The 13229-nt window shown below is 43.2% G+C and overlaps 1 protein-coding gene across 1 annotated transcript; it reads left to right on the forward strand.

Moving 5' to 3' along the window:
- Window positions 1-5084: 5084 nt before the first annotated feature.
- LOC121864865 lies at window positions 5085-7337 on the forward strand. The gene is made up of 2 exons (XM_042364030.1): window positions 5085-5205; window positions 5524-7337. Exons 1-2 carry the CDS (start codon window positions 5111-5113, stop codon window positions 6251-6253), a joined length of 825 nt encoding a protein of 274 aa, XP_042219964.1. The 5' UTR covers window positions 5085-5110; the 3' UTR covers window positions 6254-7337.
- Window positions 7338-13229: the final 5892 nt, after the last annotated feature.

The following is a 13229-nucleotide window of genomic DNA, read 5'->3' on the forward strand; positions in this document are numbered from 1 at the left end:
TTAAAAATAAGCATAATATATTTGTACATGTTCTAGGTATTCGGTTCTAACTACAGGGGCGAACAGAAACACTCGTAGAATTCTATTTTGCTGGTTGGTGTAGGTAGGTCACCACGAGGTCAGGTCTTATATAGCGGAGATAAGCGTGGCTTAATAGTTGACCTCCGTCGTCTAAGGCGGCGCTGGTTGACCTAGACCACGACGCATACGCTGGGGAATTCGCGGGGTCGGCTACTCTGCGACAAACAGCGTTTGTAGGGGAGGAATCCACTACGATACTCCCCCCTTCCCTCCAGGAGACTTGTTGTCTGCAGGGTTGCATGGCACATGCGAGGCAAAACGGCGGTGCATGCCACATGCGAGACATAACGGCGAGGGCGTGAAAGACCCGGCCGCTAGGGGAGACAACTGTCTCGAGTCTAGACACACGAGATCTGTGGGAGAAAAAGGGTGTGTGGGGGCGATGAATGTTGTGCTTCTGTCGCTGCAGGGGCAGCGTCCTCATGATCACTGGGTCAGGGGCGACGTCAGGAGGAGGGTCTATAATAGGAGCAGGGTCTACAACAGCAGGTGGGAGTGCCGGAGGGAAAAAAACAACGGTGTGTGGGGGCGACGAATGCTGTGCTTCCCTCTCGGCAGGTACAGAGTCCTCAGATGCGCCTGCTGGGGTCGATAGGACGTGGTGCTTGGGGCAGGAAGAGGAGCTGGTGTCTGCTTAGAGTAGCAGAGCTGCTCTAGGGTGTCTAACCTGAGGTGTAGAGACAGTACCTGTAGAGCCGATGAGAGCTGCCTCTGTGTGGATAAGCCAGTCTTCCATGTTGCTTGAAGACTGGGAGAGTGATCGGTTTCTCCTCCATCCTGTGTGAGTGCGAATCTCCGGGGTCACCATTTGTGGGGTTATGAGATATTGGTTGGAGAAAGGAAACTCACAATGTGCTCTCTGTATACATATTGTATTGGATGTACAGAGCAGCTTGGTGCTGGGAAGTGGCAGGTTGGTTACAAGCGTGATGTAGAGAGATCTGGTTGGTGAGGGTGCTCAGAGGAGGACCAGCTTGTGGCTCGCCATGCTCGCCGACGGAAGCGAGGGCCGCCAGGCAGGAGCGGAGGAGGTGGTGTAGGTAGAAAGAGGTAGGTCACCACGAGATTAGGTCTTATATAGCGGAGGTAGCCCACTACAATACAACAAGACGGCACTCCCTACTCTATCAACAACCGAGCCCTCAGGCGACATGTAGCAGCTTCCATATGTCGCCAGGCACATTATCTAAGCGTGTGGGACATAACAAATGCATTGCCACATGCTGCTGGCTAGGCTAAATAAGTAGTATATATATAAATGGAATACATAATATACATACAACATACACATATAACCCCCCCCCTCTATACGCTCATAGCAAAGTCTTGAGCGGACCTTTTCTTTTGGATCCGTTCTGAGCGTCGAGGGACTTGATCACTGGGGAGGACACAGGACTCAACACTGGTGACGGGGTCAGCAGAAGGCGTTGTTACGGGGCGGAGAAAACGGCGGTTACCTCCACCACACGCGACCACTGGGTAACAGCACCTGGTAGTCCCGTGATCTACCGAGACCCATGACTACGCCCACTTTGTCCTAACGTAGGGAGATAAGGTCCTGAACACGGACTTGGGTGCCGACACTCAACTTGGGGAGAGAACGGGCGTGGTAGTATTAGCGGGCGACGACGTCACGAACTCGTTCGGCGGCCGCAATCCTCTGTCTTAACCTGCCACTCCTTGGAGAAGGACTGAGCGTGAGCAGGGATACAAGACCTGGGCAGGGGAGCATCCGGTGTAGCTGGGTTGTTGCGGAGTTCGAAGAGACCCCGGTCGAAGGCCTCGCAGTTGAGGATATTCCCAGAAGTGGCCACTTTGAGGATGAGGTGCTTCAGGGATTTGACAACAGCCTCGGCGTGGCCGTTGGACTGCGGGTAATGGGACGGTGACAACACCTGCCGGACTCCCCGTCGCTCGATGAACGCAGCAAAGTCCCGGCTTGTGAACTGCAGCCCTCCGTCGGTGGAGGTGGGGGAGAGGAGGTGGGAGAGTGCAAGTAGGGGAGTGCAGGTGAGGGAGTGGAGGTGGGAGGAGTGCAAGTACGGGAGTGGAGGTGGGGAGAGTGGAGGTGGGGGAGTGGAGGAGGGCGAGTGGAGGTGGGAGGAGTGCAAGTAGGGAAGTGGAGGTGGGGGAGTGGAGGTGGGGTAGTGGAGGTAGGGGAGTGGAGGTGGGGGGAGTGGAGGTGGGGGGGAGTGGAGGTGGGGGAGAGTGGAGGTGGAGGGGAGTGGAGGTGGAGGGGAGTGGAGGTGGGGGGAGTAGAGGTGGGGGGGAGTGGAGGTGGGGAAGTACAGGTGGAGGTGGGGAAGTACAGGTGGAGGGGAGGGACCAAACGGGGTCACGGTACTTCGGACGGGAAGCACCTAATACTCGAAAAGCGTTACGAGGGACAGACCATCTACGTGTCGCATACACTCCCGGGTCCTTCTCGTACGGTATTTTGGTCTCCGTTAATGACGTTTCTTCGTCCGGTTGGGACACGTGACCTAGGTGCATCCTCCTACATTTAGTATTCACTTTTATCTTAAGAGCCATTCTTTTGACCTCTCCTGAACCTGACAGTCTGTTTGAGTCCCAATTTCCCTAAAGAACTTAAGTGTTGTCCCAAAATACTGGTACAGAGAAGTTAATATCGTATTGTCCCGGAGTACGATGATAACCACATAGTCATCCCATAATGCTTATTGTCATGATGAAGGTTGTACGACATGGTTGAGAAAATATCACTTATTAAATCAGAAAATATTTGACATCTTCAGGGTTGATTTCATACTGAAGCAAACATAACTAAGGAATAAAGATGCTTTCATTATAGTACAGTAAACTCCCTCTAGCCCGGACTCGCTTAATCTAGATCCTCTTGAAAACCGGCCTGGGGTCCAGCACCGGACACAAGTATCCCCGACCAAAATCCAGATAGCACGGGGGAAAGTTGATGTAATCGGGGGTTCCAACTGTGGTGGCACAGAAGGGTAACCATGTCATTAGCAGTGACAACTGAAAAATCACACTTCTCATCCACTTAAATAACAAACAACAATTCATCTATGACAATACTCATTGCAGAATCAGTAGCTGTGACGTGTAATATTTTGTTATTTGATCACTAACATAAAATATGATACTATAGGTATACAAACAATTCACTTACTGGAGTTGTCTATTTACTGGAATTTGCATCTAAAAATTAAATTATTTACCTATTATACAGTACAGTACAGCATTGATTACTGTCAAAATAACAATATTTTGAAGTTGCACTGAATTCACATAAAATTTCCGACTTTGCCTTTCCAGTTAAAATTGTTTGCCATTTCCAGACCAGTAGACACCCTCATCATCCAACAGCTGACTGAGTACAATTTAATCAATGCATCACAACATGATTTCATGGATAGAATATTCTGCTGACAAACTTAAGTCATTTTCATTGAATTTTTAACAGACCACATGGACCAAGGTCTACCAGTGGATGTGTTGTACGGTCAGTCAAAAGGAACGAGTTTCTGACTCGACTGTCTCTCGTTTGATGCGGGTGTGCGGTTTCATTTTATTTGGGGTTCAACAAACTTTTTGACCATGGATGTATGTGGATTTCTCTAGGGCACTTGATAAAGTCTCACATCCACTACAAGCTGGCCAAGTTCTCATGTTGAACAAATATAAGGAAATACTACTTTACACAGACTGGTAGACCTATGGAACAGTCTGCCAGCACAAGCTGTGGAATCAAGAACAGTACTGGACTACAAAAGAAACCTTGACAAAATTATCAAGAACAATGCAGGGATCTTACATAACCCACTGGTCTCCATCCCTTGGCATAGCCACCTCTATTGGGTGGCCATTAGATAAAAACAGTCTCAAAGGAATACACGTGTAAAAAAACACAAGTGTTACCGCCACAGTAAGATAAACTAGAAGAGACAGAAAGAGGGATGATAAACTAGGCGGGAGAGAACGGATATAGTGTTGACGACGAATTAGCCGAGGTGCTTCAATACGAAACGGATGGCCCTCGAGGGTAGTCCACCGATTTCTACGGGACAGACGACACGTCGGTTCGGACCACTAGACCCTAAGACGTGAGCGATCGTGAAGTATTAGAATCTGCCAAGAAACTCTAAATAACTTTAATAAGTATATTTATGTACTGTAATTTGATCTGATGTATCAACAGTTATAAAACGCGAGTTATATTTAAGATGTTAACAGGCTATGTACTGTACATAGGTTGTATTATTCATACTATGTATCCCGAGATAACAGCATTTGTTATATGAGAATTGTTCTTTGACCGATTAAGTGGTCTCCCAAATACAGGAACTACAGGAAAGTCTGGATAAGGTTCCAAGATCATTGGTCTCCCAAGAAGATAAATAACTGGATGACATGACAACCCAGCAGCCACACGTAGCGTCAACAAGCAGTAGTGATGATAAGCCTGAAGAGCCAAGTGAAAAGATACTGTGGTTAAAGTGTTTTTTATTTATTTGTGGTGTGGTAGTAACGGGTTGTGTTATATACTAATTGTGGGATAAGATCTGATGATCGATTGCGATAATTACACCCCTGGGGAAGCAACAATTAAGTCTGGGATTAGCACAAGTAAAGAAATAAGCCCTGGCTTCTCTTGCCTTACACATCCAGTATATAGTGTACATCCAAAGTGCATTTCTACACCCAAGTCTAAACAATAATGTGTACTGAACAACTTCCCTTGTTCATGCTCATCTTTCCCTCTTCTGTTGTTCTGTCAGTGAATATATTACTTTCATTGATCTCTCACTTAAAATATTATTCCCTCACCTGACACAACCTCTCCCGGATATCTGAAGAAAAAAATATCTCTGCCTTTATATGCCTTTCGGTAGTGTGCATACAAGACCGATGCATATAATTCACAATTCAACACACACACACACATACAGATTGATATTCTGAATTATGTGACACAATCGTCTTCATAAGCGAGTATTGTCCTTCTACTCTCACACACACACAGGTTGGATCAACAGCATGGAAATCCTTCATGAGTCAAGCGTGTACAAGGATTCCAGGCAGCCTACAAGACCTAAAGACTCTGGTTGTGAGGCATCCTCTTGGTCGTCTGGTTTCAGCTTACAAGTAAGTTGGTGAAACCTTGGTAATAAGAGTTAGCTTGTCTGTACAGCCTAAGAATAAGTTTCATCCAATCAGAGTGTTGTTTACTTGTACGCTTCACCATTGTCTACTCATGACTCACGAAAATATTTGGAGTTCATACTTATAGTTTTCTCAGTTGATATGGTATAAAAGTTTCATTATCGGTAACTATCATCATTAAGATTCAAATGTGATGGCTCTCTTGATTTTTAATTGTTGATGACTTAGTGTATTTACTAACCTAGAATACGCTCTTCATAAATATATAATAACTTCAACAACATTGTTCTTTCATTATAGAGACAAGTACCTAAATGGGTCTCCACTTAATACCTACGACAAGGACTACAGGAAAGTAACGGGAAGTCATCAGACGTGGAATGATAGATGGCAGGAATACTGGCTTCCAGCTCTCATACACAAAGGATCCGTCGCACCTTCCCCTCAGTACCTCACAACACTAAAAAAGGTTTCGCAGGCATATGGCTTTCTGACAGGGAAGCGTTTTGGGACGTTTAGCCGCCATCGTCTTAATGAAACCAAGAAAGCATCGTCTAACCCCGAGAGAAAGTTTATAACGTTAGCCAAGAAGATGCTGACAGTAGGCAAACACGTTGGTGTCGTTGCTGCTGTCAACATTGGGTACTCCGCGACGGAACAAAGTAAACTAAAGAAGTATTTCAGTAACGCCTCCTTCACTATGGCAGAGTTCCTTGAGCACGTATTATGGACCAGGGACGTGGACCTGTTGGACCATCACTGGACCCCCATTAGCCAACTGTGTGGTCCATGTACAGCTGACTACAAGTACATCGTGCGGCATGAGAACCCCAAGGAAGCGGAGTACCTTCTGGGCCTCCTGCACCTTCAGGAAAACACCATTCCGAGGAAACACAAATCCATCGGAGCATTACATGATAAGTCTGACCTTCAGTACTTTGAAGACGTCCCCAAAGACTTAATGGCCATAATTATTGATATGTATAAACAAGACTTTGATTTGTTCAGTTATGATAAAATCAGTAAATAAAGTAAGGAAAATATAGATATAGCAGACAACCTTATGTTAAGTTAAAAAAAAGGTCGACAAGAAGATAAGGTGAAAAAAAGAACAATTTTAACATCTGTATTGTTAACTTCTCTGACCCACTCACTGCAGTACACAGATAAAAACAACAGGTTAATAAGATGAGAATTAAAACGCCATCTACATACAGTACATAGCGCCGGCACAGTGGTCACCAACCCTCCACAGTTCCTGATAATAGAGACTGTGTTGGCCACTAAGGAGAACCCTTTCTCAGTAAACAACGGGACTTCCTTGAACCTTTTCTGTTAAGTAAATTTCCTTTCGTCTTCATAGACCATTTTCTGTGATCTTGTCATGTATGAATTTCGTGTTTTATCATATTTCTGATATTGACATTAAAAAAATTATTTAGCTAGAAAAATACAGACGCTGTGCAAAGCGGACAATGACAACGTAGACATGACTGAGCCACCATGTTTACTAGTATCATACAGTGTAGTCTTCACTTTAGGTGTATTTAATCTTATGTTTGGTTAGGTTAGGTACTGAGTTCGTGTTTATTGTGTTATGCCATAACTTAGCAACTTTCTTTGATGGAAGCAACTTCCGGGGACGAGATATTTGCCGGTGTCCAAACGACTTTCTCAAACACAGAAAAATCCCTTGTCCTCGGATTTCTTTTTTTCGGTTACCGGGAAAAGTTTCCCAGAGACTAAACAACACAGACAGACACTAGCCCACATCCCAGAATGTTTCTGGGTGCTGGGGAAAGATTTCCGGGAGTCTAAACTACCGGAGTCCGTATAAGCAGTTCTTCTTAAGTTAGAAATTCCATTTCTTTACTAGAATAATCCCGAATTGTTTATCTAAAAGCTTAGTTAAATAAATATAATTAAAAAACTACAAATCTTTGATACGGTGTTACAACGACGACGGGTATTTCCCAGTCACACTGAGCTGTGGGGGTCTCCTGTTACTGAACAGACATGATGCAATGTCAGGTGGAGGTAGGGTGGACGATGAGTGGTCTCAAAATACTGACCTTCTGATGCAATGTCAGGTCACCCACAGTTGGGTCTCATGACCTGACAATGTCTTGAATAAACACAAAAGCTAAGGTGCTCCAGTGTTTCCCACTTACAGTACAGTACTGTATAAGACATCACCAATTCCCAACAAGTGGACAGGGCTTTGAAGTAGATGGAGAATGTGGGGTAAGATACTAAAAATAACAAACCTTTGAAAACCTGACCTAACCTTCCTTAATCTATAGAAAGGTTAAAAATCACTTTCAAGTTCATAGATCCCCTCCCCACCTGAACACGGAAAACTTCAACACATTAAACAACAACAATAAGGTGCTGTACGTGCTTTATAGTTTTAGGATTTTTATAGGTTAGGTCAGGTCAGGTTTTCAAAGGTTCGTTTATTGTTCTTTTTAGTATTTTACTCCACATTTTCCCTCTTTCAAACCCTTCTCCACTTTGAGCAACTACCGTAATATTATTGGTACTTTTATCGGCTAAAATACTCGAAAAATATAATACTGTACTCACAATACATTGTCAATCCAAATAAGTGATTAACAACATACTGAGCTGTACTATAGAATTTGAATATGAAAATTGCAACTACTGAATTTATATGCTATTTAATATTAATTTTTGATTCACATTACTCTCCAAGATTATGCACAGAATCAACAGGACTGAATTACATTTCCCCAAAGTACTGTATAAAGGAGCCCAATCATCTGTGTCTTCTCCCTTCATATTTCCCTGGATGACGATAATCTCGGTTCTGCGATTATTCAGTCCAAGTTTTCTCCAAGCCATCCAAATCTTAATACGTATCAGACATTAAAGATTTCATTATCATCGGCATAGAAAATAGGCAACACCCCGAGCATCTACGGACATCCGGCAGAGATGCAAGACTACTGGTGTAGACTGTAAACACAAGTGGTCCCAAAACTGATGTCTGTGGGACTCCAAACTGCAAAGGGACAGGATCTGCAATGGTTCCACCAATCATCACACACTGAGATCTCTCTAACAAATAGGACTCAACCAGTGAAATATATGACCTCACACAATGTACCCAGAGGGCGACCTCACTTTACCTGGTGACATCACGAGATCTGAGGTTGACAAGTTCCACAACAATTTAAATGAGTTACTTAATACACAAAGGCAGAACATACTATACAAAAAACACGGATAGATAATTATTTAAAGAATATTATTGGACAAAGAACGGCTGAAGTTTGCCTCCGAGATCATTATAAGGAATTGGCCAGTAGGGTTAAGACTGAGATAAGAAAAGCAAAGAACTGAAGGTATCAGGGGAGGCAAAGTCAAACCCAAGAGATTCTTCCAAATGTATCACACTAAAACACGTGACAATATTGGACCAATACAGTCAGATACTGGCAGGCTAACGACAGGGAACCGAGCAATAATCTGAAGATATTTTTCAACAGTTTTCGTCATCGAAACTTTAAACATGATACCCGAGGCACCGACTATATACAGAAATAGTGAAGAAAGTAGATCAAGCAAGATAGGAGTGACTAGTAACTATGTTAGTAAACAAACAGACAAGTTAAACCTAAGAAGTCGGCAGTTCCCGATGAGATATTTGCCAGAGTATTAAAGGAATGTAAGCACCCAGTCCTAGCTTAATGTTGCCCCACACAATGCTGTTTCGTTATAACGTTCCTACTCTTTAGATACCCACGATTCCGACCAATTCAGTATAACGTTGTCACCCAACACGGGCTACTTTACATGGCGCGCCACCCTCTCTCACCTCGGTGTGCTACGCTCTCTTGCGGAGCATCACAGCGTCCCCGACTGTTTTCTCCCCAGTCATTGTTAAGCTTCCACAGCGTACGTGTGTGCTTAAGTACCCTAAAGCTCAGTACTTGGACCATTCATTTTTATGATATATGTTGGGCTCAAAGACCAAAAATGACCACAATGCATTGTGGATGTTTTCAAAAGAACCAGAAATCGAAATTTTGCCTCTTGGGTTTTGCCCAATAAATACAACCTAACCTAACCTTGCCTAACCTGTAGTAAAAAAAAAAAAAATTCTTTATTTTCGGCATATAACTACAGTGCCAGTAGTGATTATCTCCCCCAAAACACATCTCTATAGCGATATCAACGATGGTGAGTATACATAGAGTACAGTTGGGTCTGCATTTACGCGGTCAATTGAACCCGTGGAGGCCCGCGAGAAACGCGTAAATGAAATAATGGAACATAGGGAATTAATTAAAATAGAGACTGGGCCGACCCCCAAACTCCACTTTTTGCGACACAATACGTACGTTGTAGTAAAAATAGTATCTTAACTTTATGATGGTATGCACACACATAATACAGAAAAGAAATATCAATAATATTAGGTTTTTTAACACTTACGTTAGTAGAAAAGATGGCTGGGCACACGGGCATGGGGGGTTGGTTCCGAGGCAGATGGCAGATTATTGGCCCTCACCTGTATCACTATCCACCACAGAGGCTTGCAGGGCCTCTTTGTCAAACCCCTCAAAGTCCATATCCTCACTATCACTATCCCTGACTTGGGCCGACTGTGGTGGGTGAAGAACTCGGTAATGCTTCGACGACTGGACGACCTCATGCGCACCCTGCCCGCGCCGCTTCCCACGTAAATGACCAAATTTACCACGTAATTAAAGAATTTCATTCTGGCAAGGCACCGCGTAAAAGACCAAACGCGTAAACCAAACCCGCGAAAATCCAGACTCGACTGTATTTATGTCATGGTCACACTGACTGCTAGTCTGTTTTAACACTAATGATTCTTATTAAACTCTACGACCACAAAACACGAGTGGGTTAGCCGTCCCCGAGAAGACGTGTTTTTCGCCGTCGACGCTTCGACTCGTGATCCCTCCCGGTAAGTCCCGTCTTCGAACGCAGTTGTCAATACGTTTTTTCCATTCTCTCCTGACAAGCTCAATCTTGATTAGTCTGTCTAAATCAACTGTAGTAATTCACCAGACCTTTGTCAACTGAGGGTCATACTTGAATGCGTAACAGTCGAGTTGTTGCGCGAGTAGCGATCGCTGGCAACTCGGGGGTATATGGGTATATAACCACGGGAGAGGGAGAGAGCGTCCCGTGACGTCCTCTCCCGTTTGTTCCCGGGTATGTAGCGGTGTTTTATAGCCATTCAGTTTGATTCAGTCAATTGTAGTGAATATCAGTGTTCATGCTTTAACAGTGGAATTGTCATTCACCCAGTGTAAAAAGTAATATAAAGTAAATGTCGTCTGACGTTGCGAGATGAAAGATTTGTTTTGTGTTGTCGTCGTGCTTCCCAGTCCCGTGACGTCCTCTCCCGTATGTTCCCAGATTCCAGGGTGGGCTTATTTGAACACCCCACCGGCTGCTGAGCCGGTGGGTAACCAGCAGGGATCAATATATGCATCGGTCGATGATTCGACATGATTAACTCACTACAGATCAACATCGCGGGGCTGGACCCCAGACGTTCACCACGTGTCGACCACAACAGTAGTCGTCAGTTGTTAGAGGCGCCGCTGCTATACCCTGGGACATGCTTTGGAGTTATGGTCCACAATGTGGTTGTATGTGTTTGCTAATAATTATCTCATGTTGGGTAATGGACCCATGTATTTGCTGGTTTCAGTATTAACATGTTGTGTGTTTTGAGTGCATCTCATATGCACTACCAACAGTTGGCCATGTATGTAATGAAATGTATCACCAGTAATGTGGGTGAAGTAAGTACCTACTGGGATTGGCAGTTAAGAGGAGCCAAGGAGTTGTCATGTGTCTATATGTAATGTGAGTAAAGTCAAGGAATTGATCCTTGTAACGTAATGTAACACCAGTAAGGTTGTGTGCAGTAAGAGTGTAGGATCTGAGTAACTTGCAGAGGAGTAAAAATAAGAAAATAAGTAAATAAGAAATACAGAGTCTGCAATAAGCCCAGGAGTGAGCCTGGTAGTTATATGTTAATAATATATTTTCCCCACTTTGATTCAATATTAATAAACTTGTTCTTTGAGTATTTTAGGAGTATTCATTTCTCCCACGGCAGTTACCTTTATTTCCGTCCAAGTGACATGATACCAGAATTACAATACCCATGTGCCTAGACCGTCGTCCATGCTACCAAAAAGAACTGGGGTTATGTAGTAACCATGAATTGAAGTAAGTAAAAACAACACTTGAAAGAACTAAGACAAGAAAAGTATGAGTAAGATAAGGGTGGCAGAGTAAGAGAGAGAAACTGCCGCTCTTACAGTGATGACAGTATGTTCAGCCACCCTTACATTTATATTGGATAATCACATATATTTGAGCTGTATTCAAGACTTGCAATAATTTTAGCGACAAAACCTCCCAGATTACCTAGTTGTGATGGGTACCTAGTTTATAAAAGAGGATATGAATGAAAGATTATGAATACTATCTTAACGCCGCAGCAGAAGAGAAAATGAAAGTACTGCATTGTAGTCGCAGGCCAATGTGCTGTCTACACTCCCCAACGCTCCATCAAACAACTTTATCTCTTCTATTAAACGATCAGGTAAATCCGATAGCAGCTCTTATCTACATAAAAGATAATATATCAAAGAATAATAGAATAATATTCGTATTATTTGGTTGGATATTTTGCCTTAATAGTTTTTCATACCTAACAGTTGATTTTCGTCAATTTTAGTTTGCCTTGTAAGAATGAATAATCGGCAGTTTTGTTAATTATTACTTTGTATAATTTATTTTCGGGTTAATACTAATCTAATTGCACTGTGAAGATGGATTTGTATATATTGGAATTGAAATAAGAAAATATTCACTACAACTGCGAGTTACTTTGCTCACATAAGTATCCCAAAGTCTGACAGGTAAAGGGTCCACACTTACCCCCCCCCCCCCAAGTCGTTTTAGATTATTAATTTATATCACCTGTTTAATTAGTAATTTATATATATGGTGAATTAGTCAAATTTATATTAACTATGAACTGTTAAGTTGGCAGGAAAAGTATATTATATGTAATAATACTTGGAGAGTTATATAATGGAATAAATGTTCCTCACCACAATCCTTCTCTCAGTGGCATCATTACAATCATTCAGTAGCACCATTGCAATCACTCCCTCAGTAACACCACCACAATCACCTCCTCAGTAGCACCACCGTAATCACTTCCTCAGGAGCACCATAATCATTTTCCCAGTAGCACCACCACAAACACTTTTCTGACAGTACCACCGCAATCACTTTTCCTGTAGCACCACCACAATCATTTTCTCGTTAGCACCACCACAATCACTTTCCCAGGAGCACCACCACAATAACTTTTCCGGCAGTACCACAGTCACTTTCCTGATACCACCACCCTTGTTTGACTAACCTTAAACACACAACATTGGTAAGACAAGACTCACCTCTCTCTCCTCTCGCCCTTCGTCCACCTCAAGCCACTAAACATAAGAACAAAAGAACATAAGAATGGTGGAAACTGCAGCGGGCCTATTGGCCCATACTGGGCAGTCCCGTTTACACCCAACCCCTATTGCACATAATTATAAGCATCCAACCTATGTTTGAAGCTATTCAGCGTATTCGAGTTAATGATGATATTTAGTAACTTGTTCCATTCATCCACTACTCTGTTTCCAAACCAGTGTTTACCTATTTCGCGCCTAAATCTAAATTTGTCTAATTTAAAACCATTGTTACGAGTTTGCTCCTGGTTGGATAGTTTGAGTACCTTTGTAATGTCCCCTTTGTTTAGCTCTGACTTCCATTTATACACCTCTATCAGGTCGCCCCTCACTCTATGTCTCTCGAGGGAGTGCAAATAAGATGCTTTAACCTGCCTCTATACTCAAGGTTCCTAATGCCCGGGATTAGTCTTGTCCTTCTCCTCTTAATTCTTTCCAAGGATTCTATATCCATTCTGT

This window comes from Homarus americanus, unplaced genomic scaffold (assembly GCF_018991925.1).
Source record: "Homarus americanus isolate GMGI-L3 unplaced genomic scaffold, GMGI_Hamer_2.0 scaffold3710, whole genome shotgun sequence".
Classification (NCBI taxonomy): Eukaryota; Metazoa; Arthropoda; class Malacostraca; order Decapoda; family Nephropidae; genus Homarus; species Homarus americanus.

What these genes read in the sequence shown, in the direction of transcription:
- LOC121864865 (XM_042364030.1), top strand. Translation starts at nt 5,111, where the DNA reads ATGAGTCAAGCGTGTACAAGGATTCCAGGCAGCCTACAAGACCTAAAG. An exon ending in CGTCTGGTTTCAGCTTACAA is followed by an intron (nt 5,206 to 5,523) that starts GTAAGTTGGTGA and finishes CTTTCATTATAG; the next exon opens with AGACAAGTACCTAAATGGGT.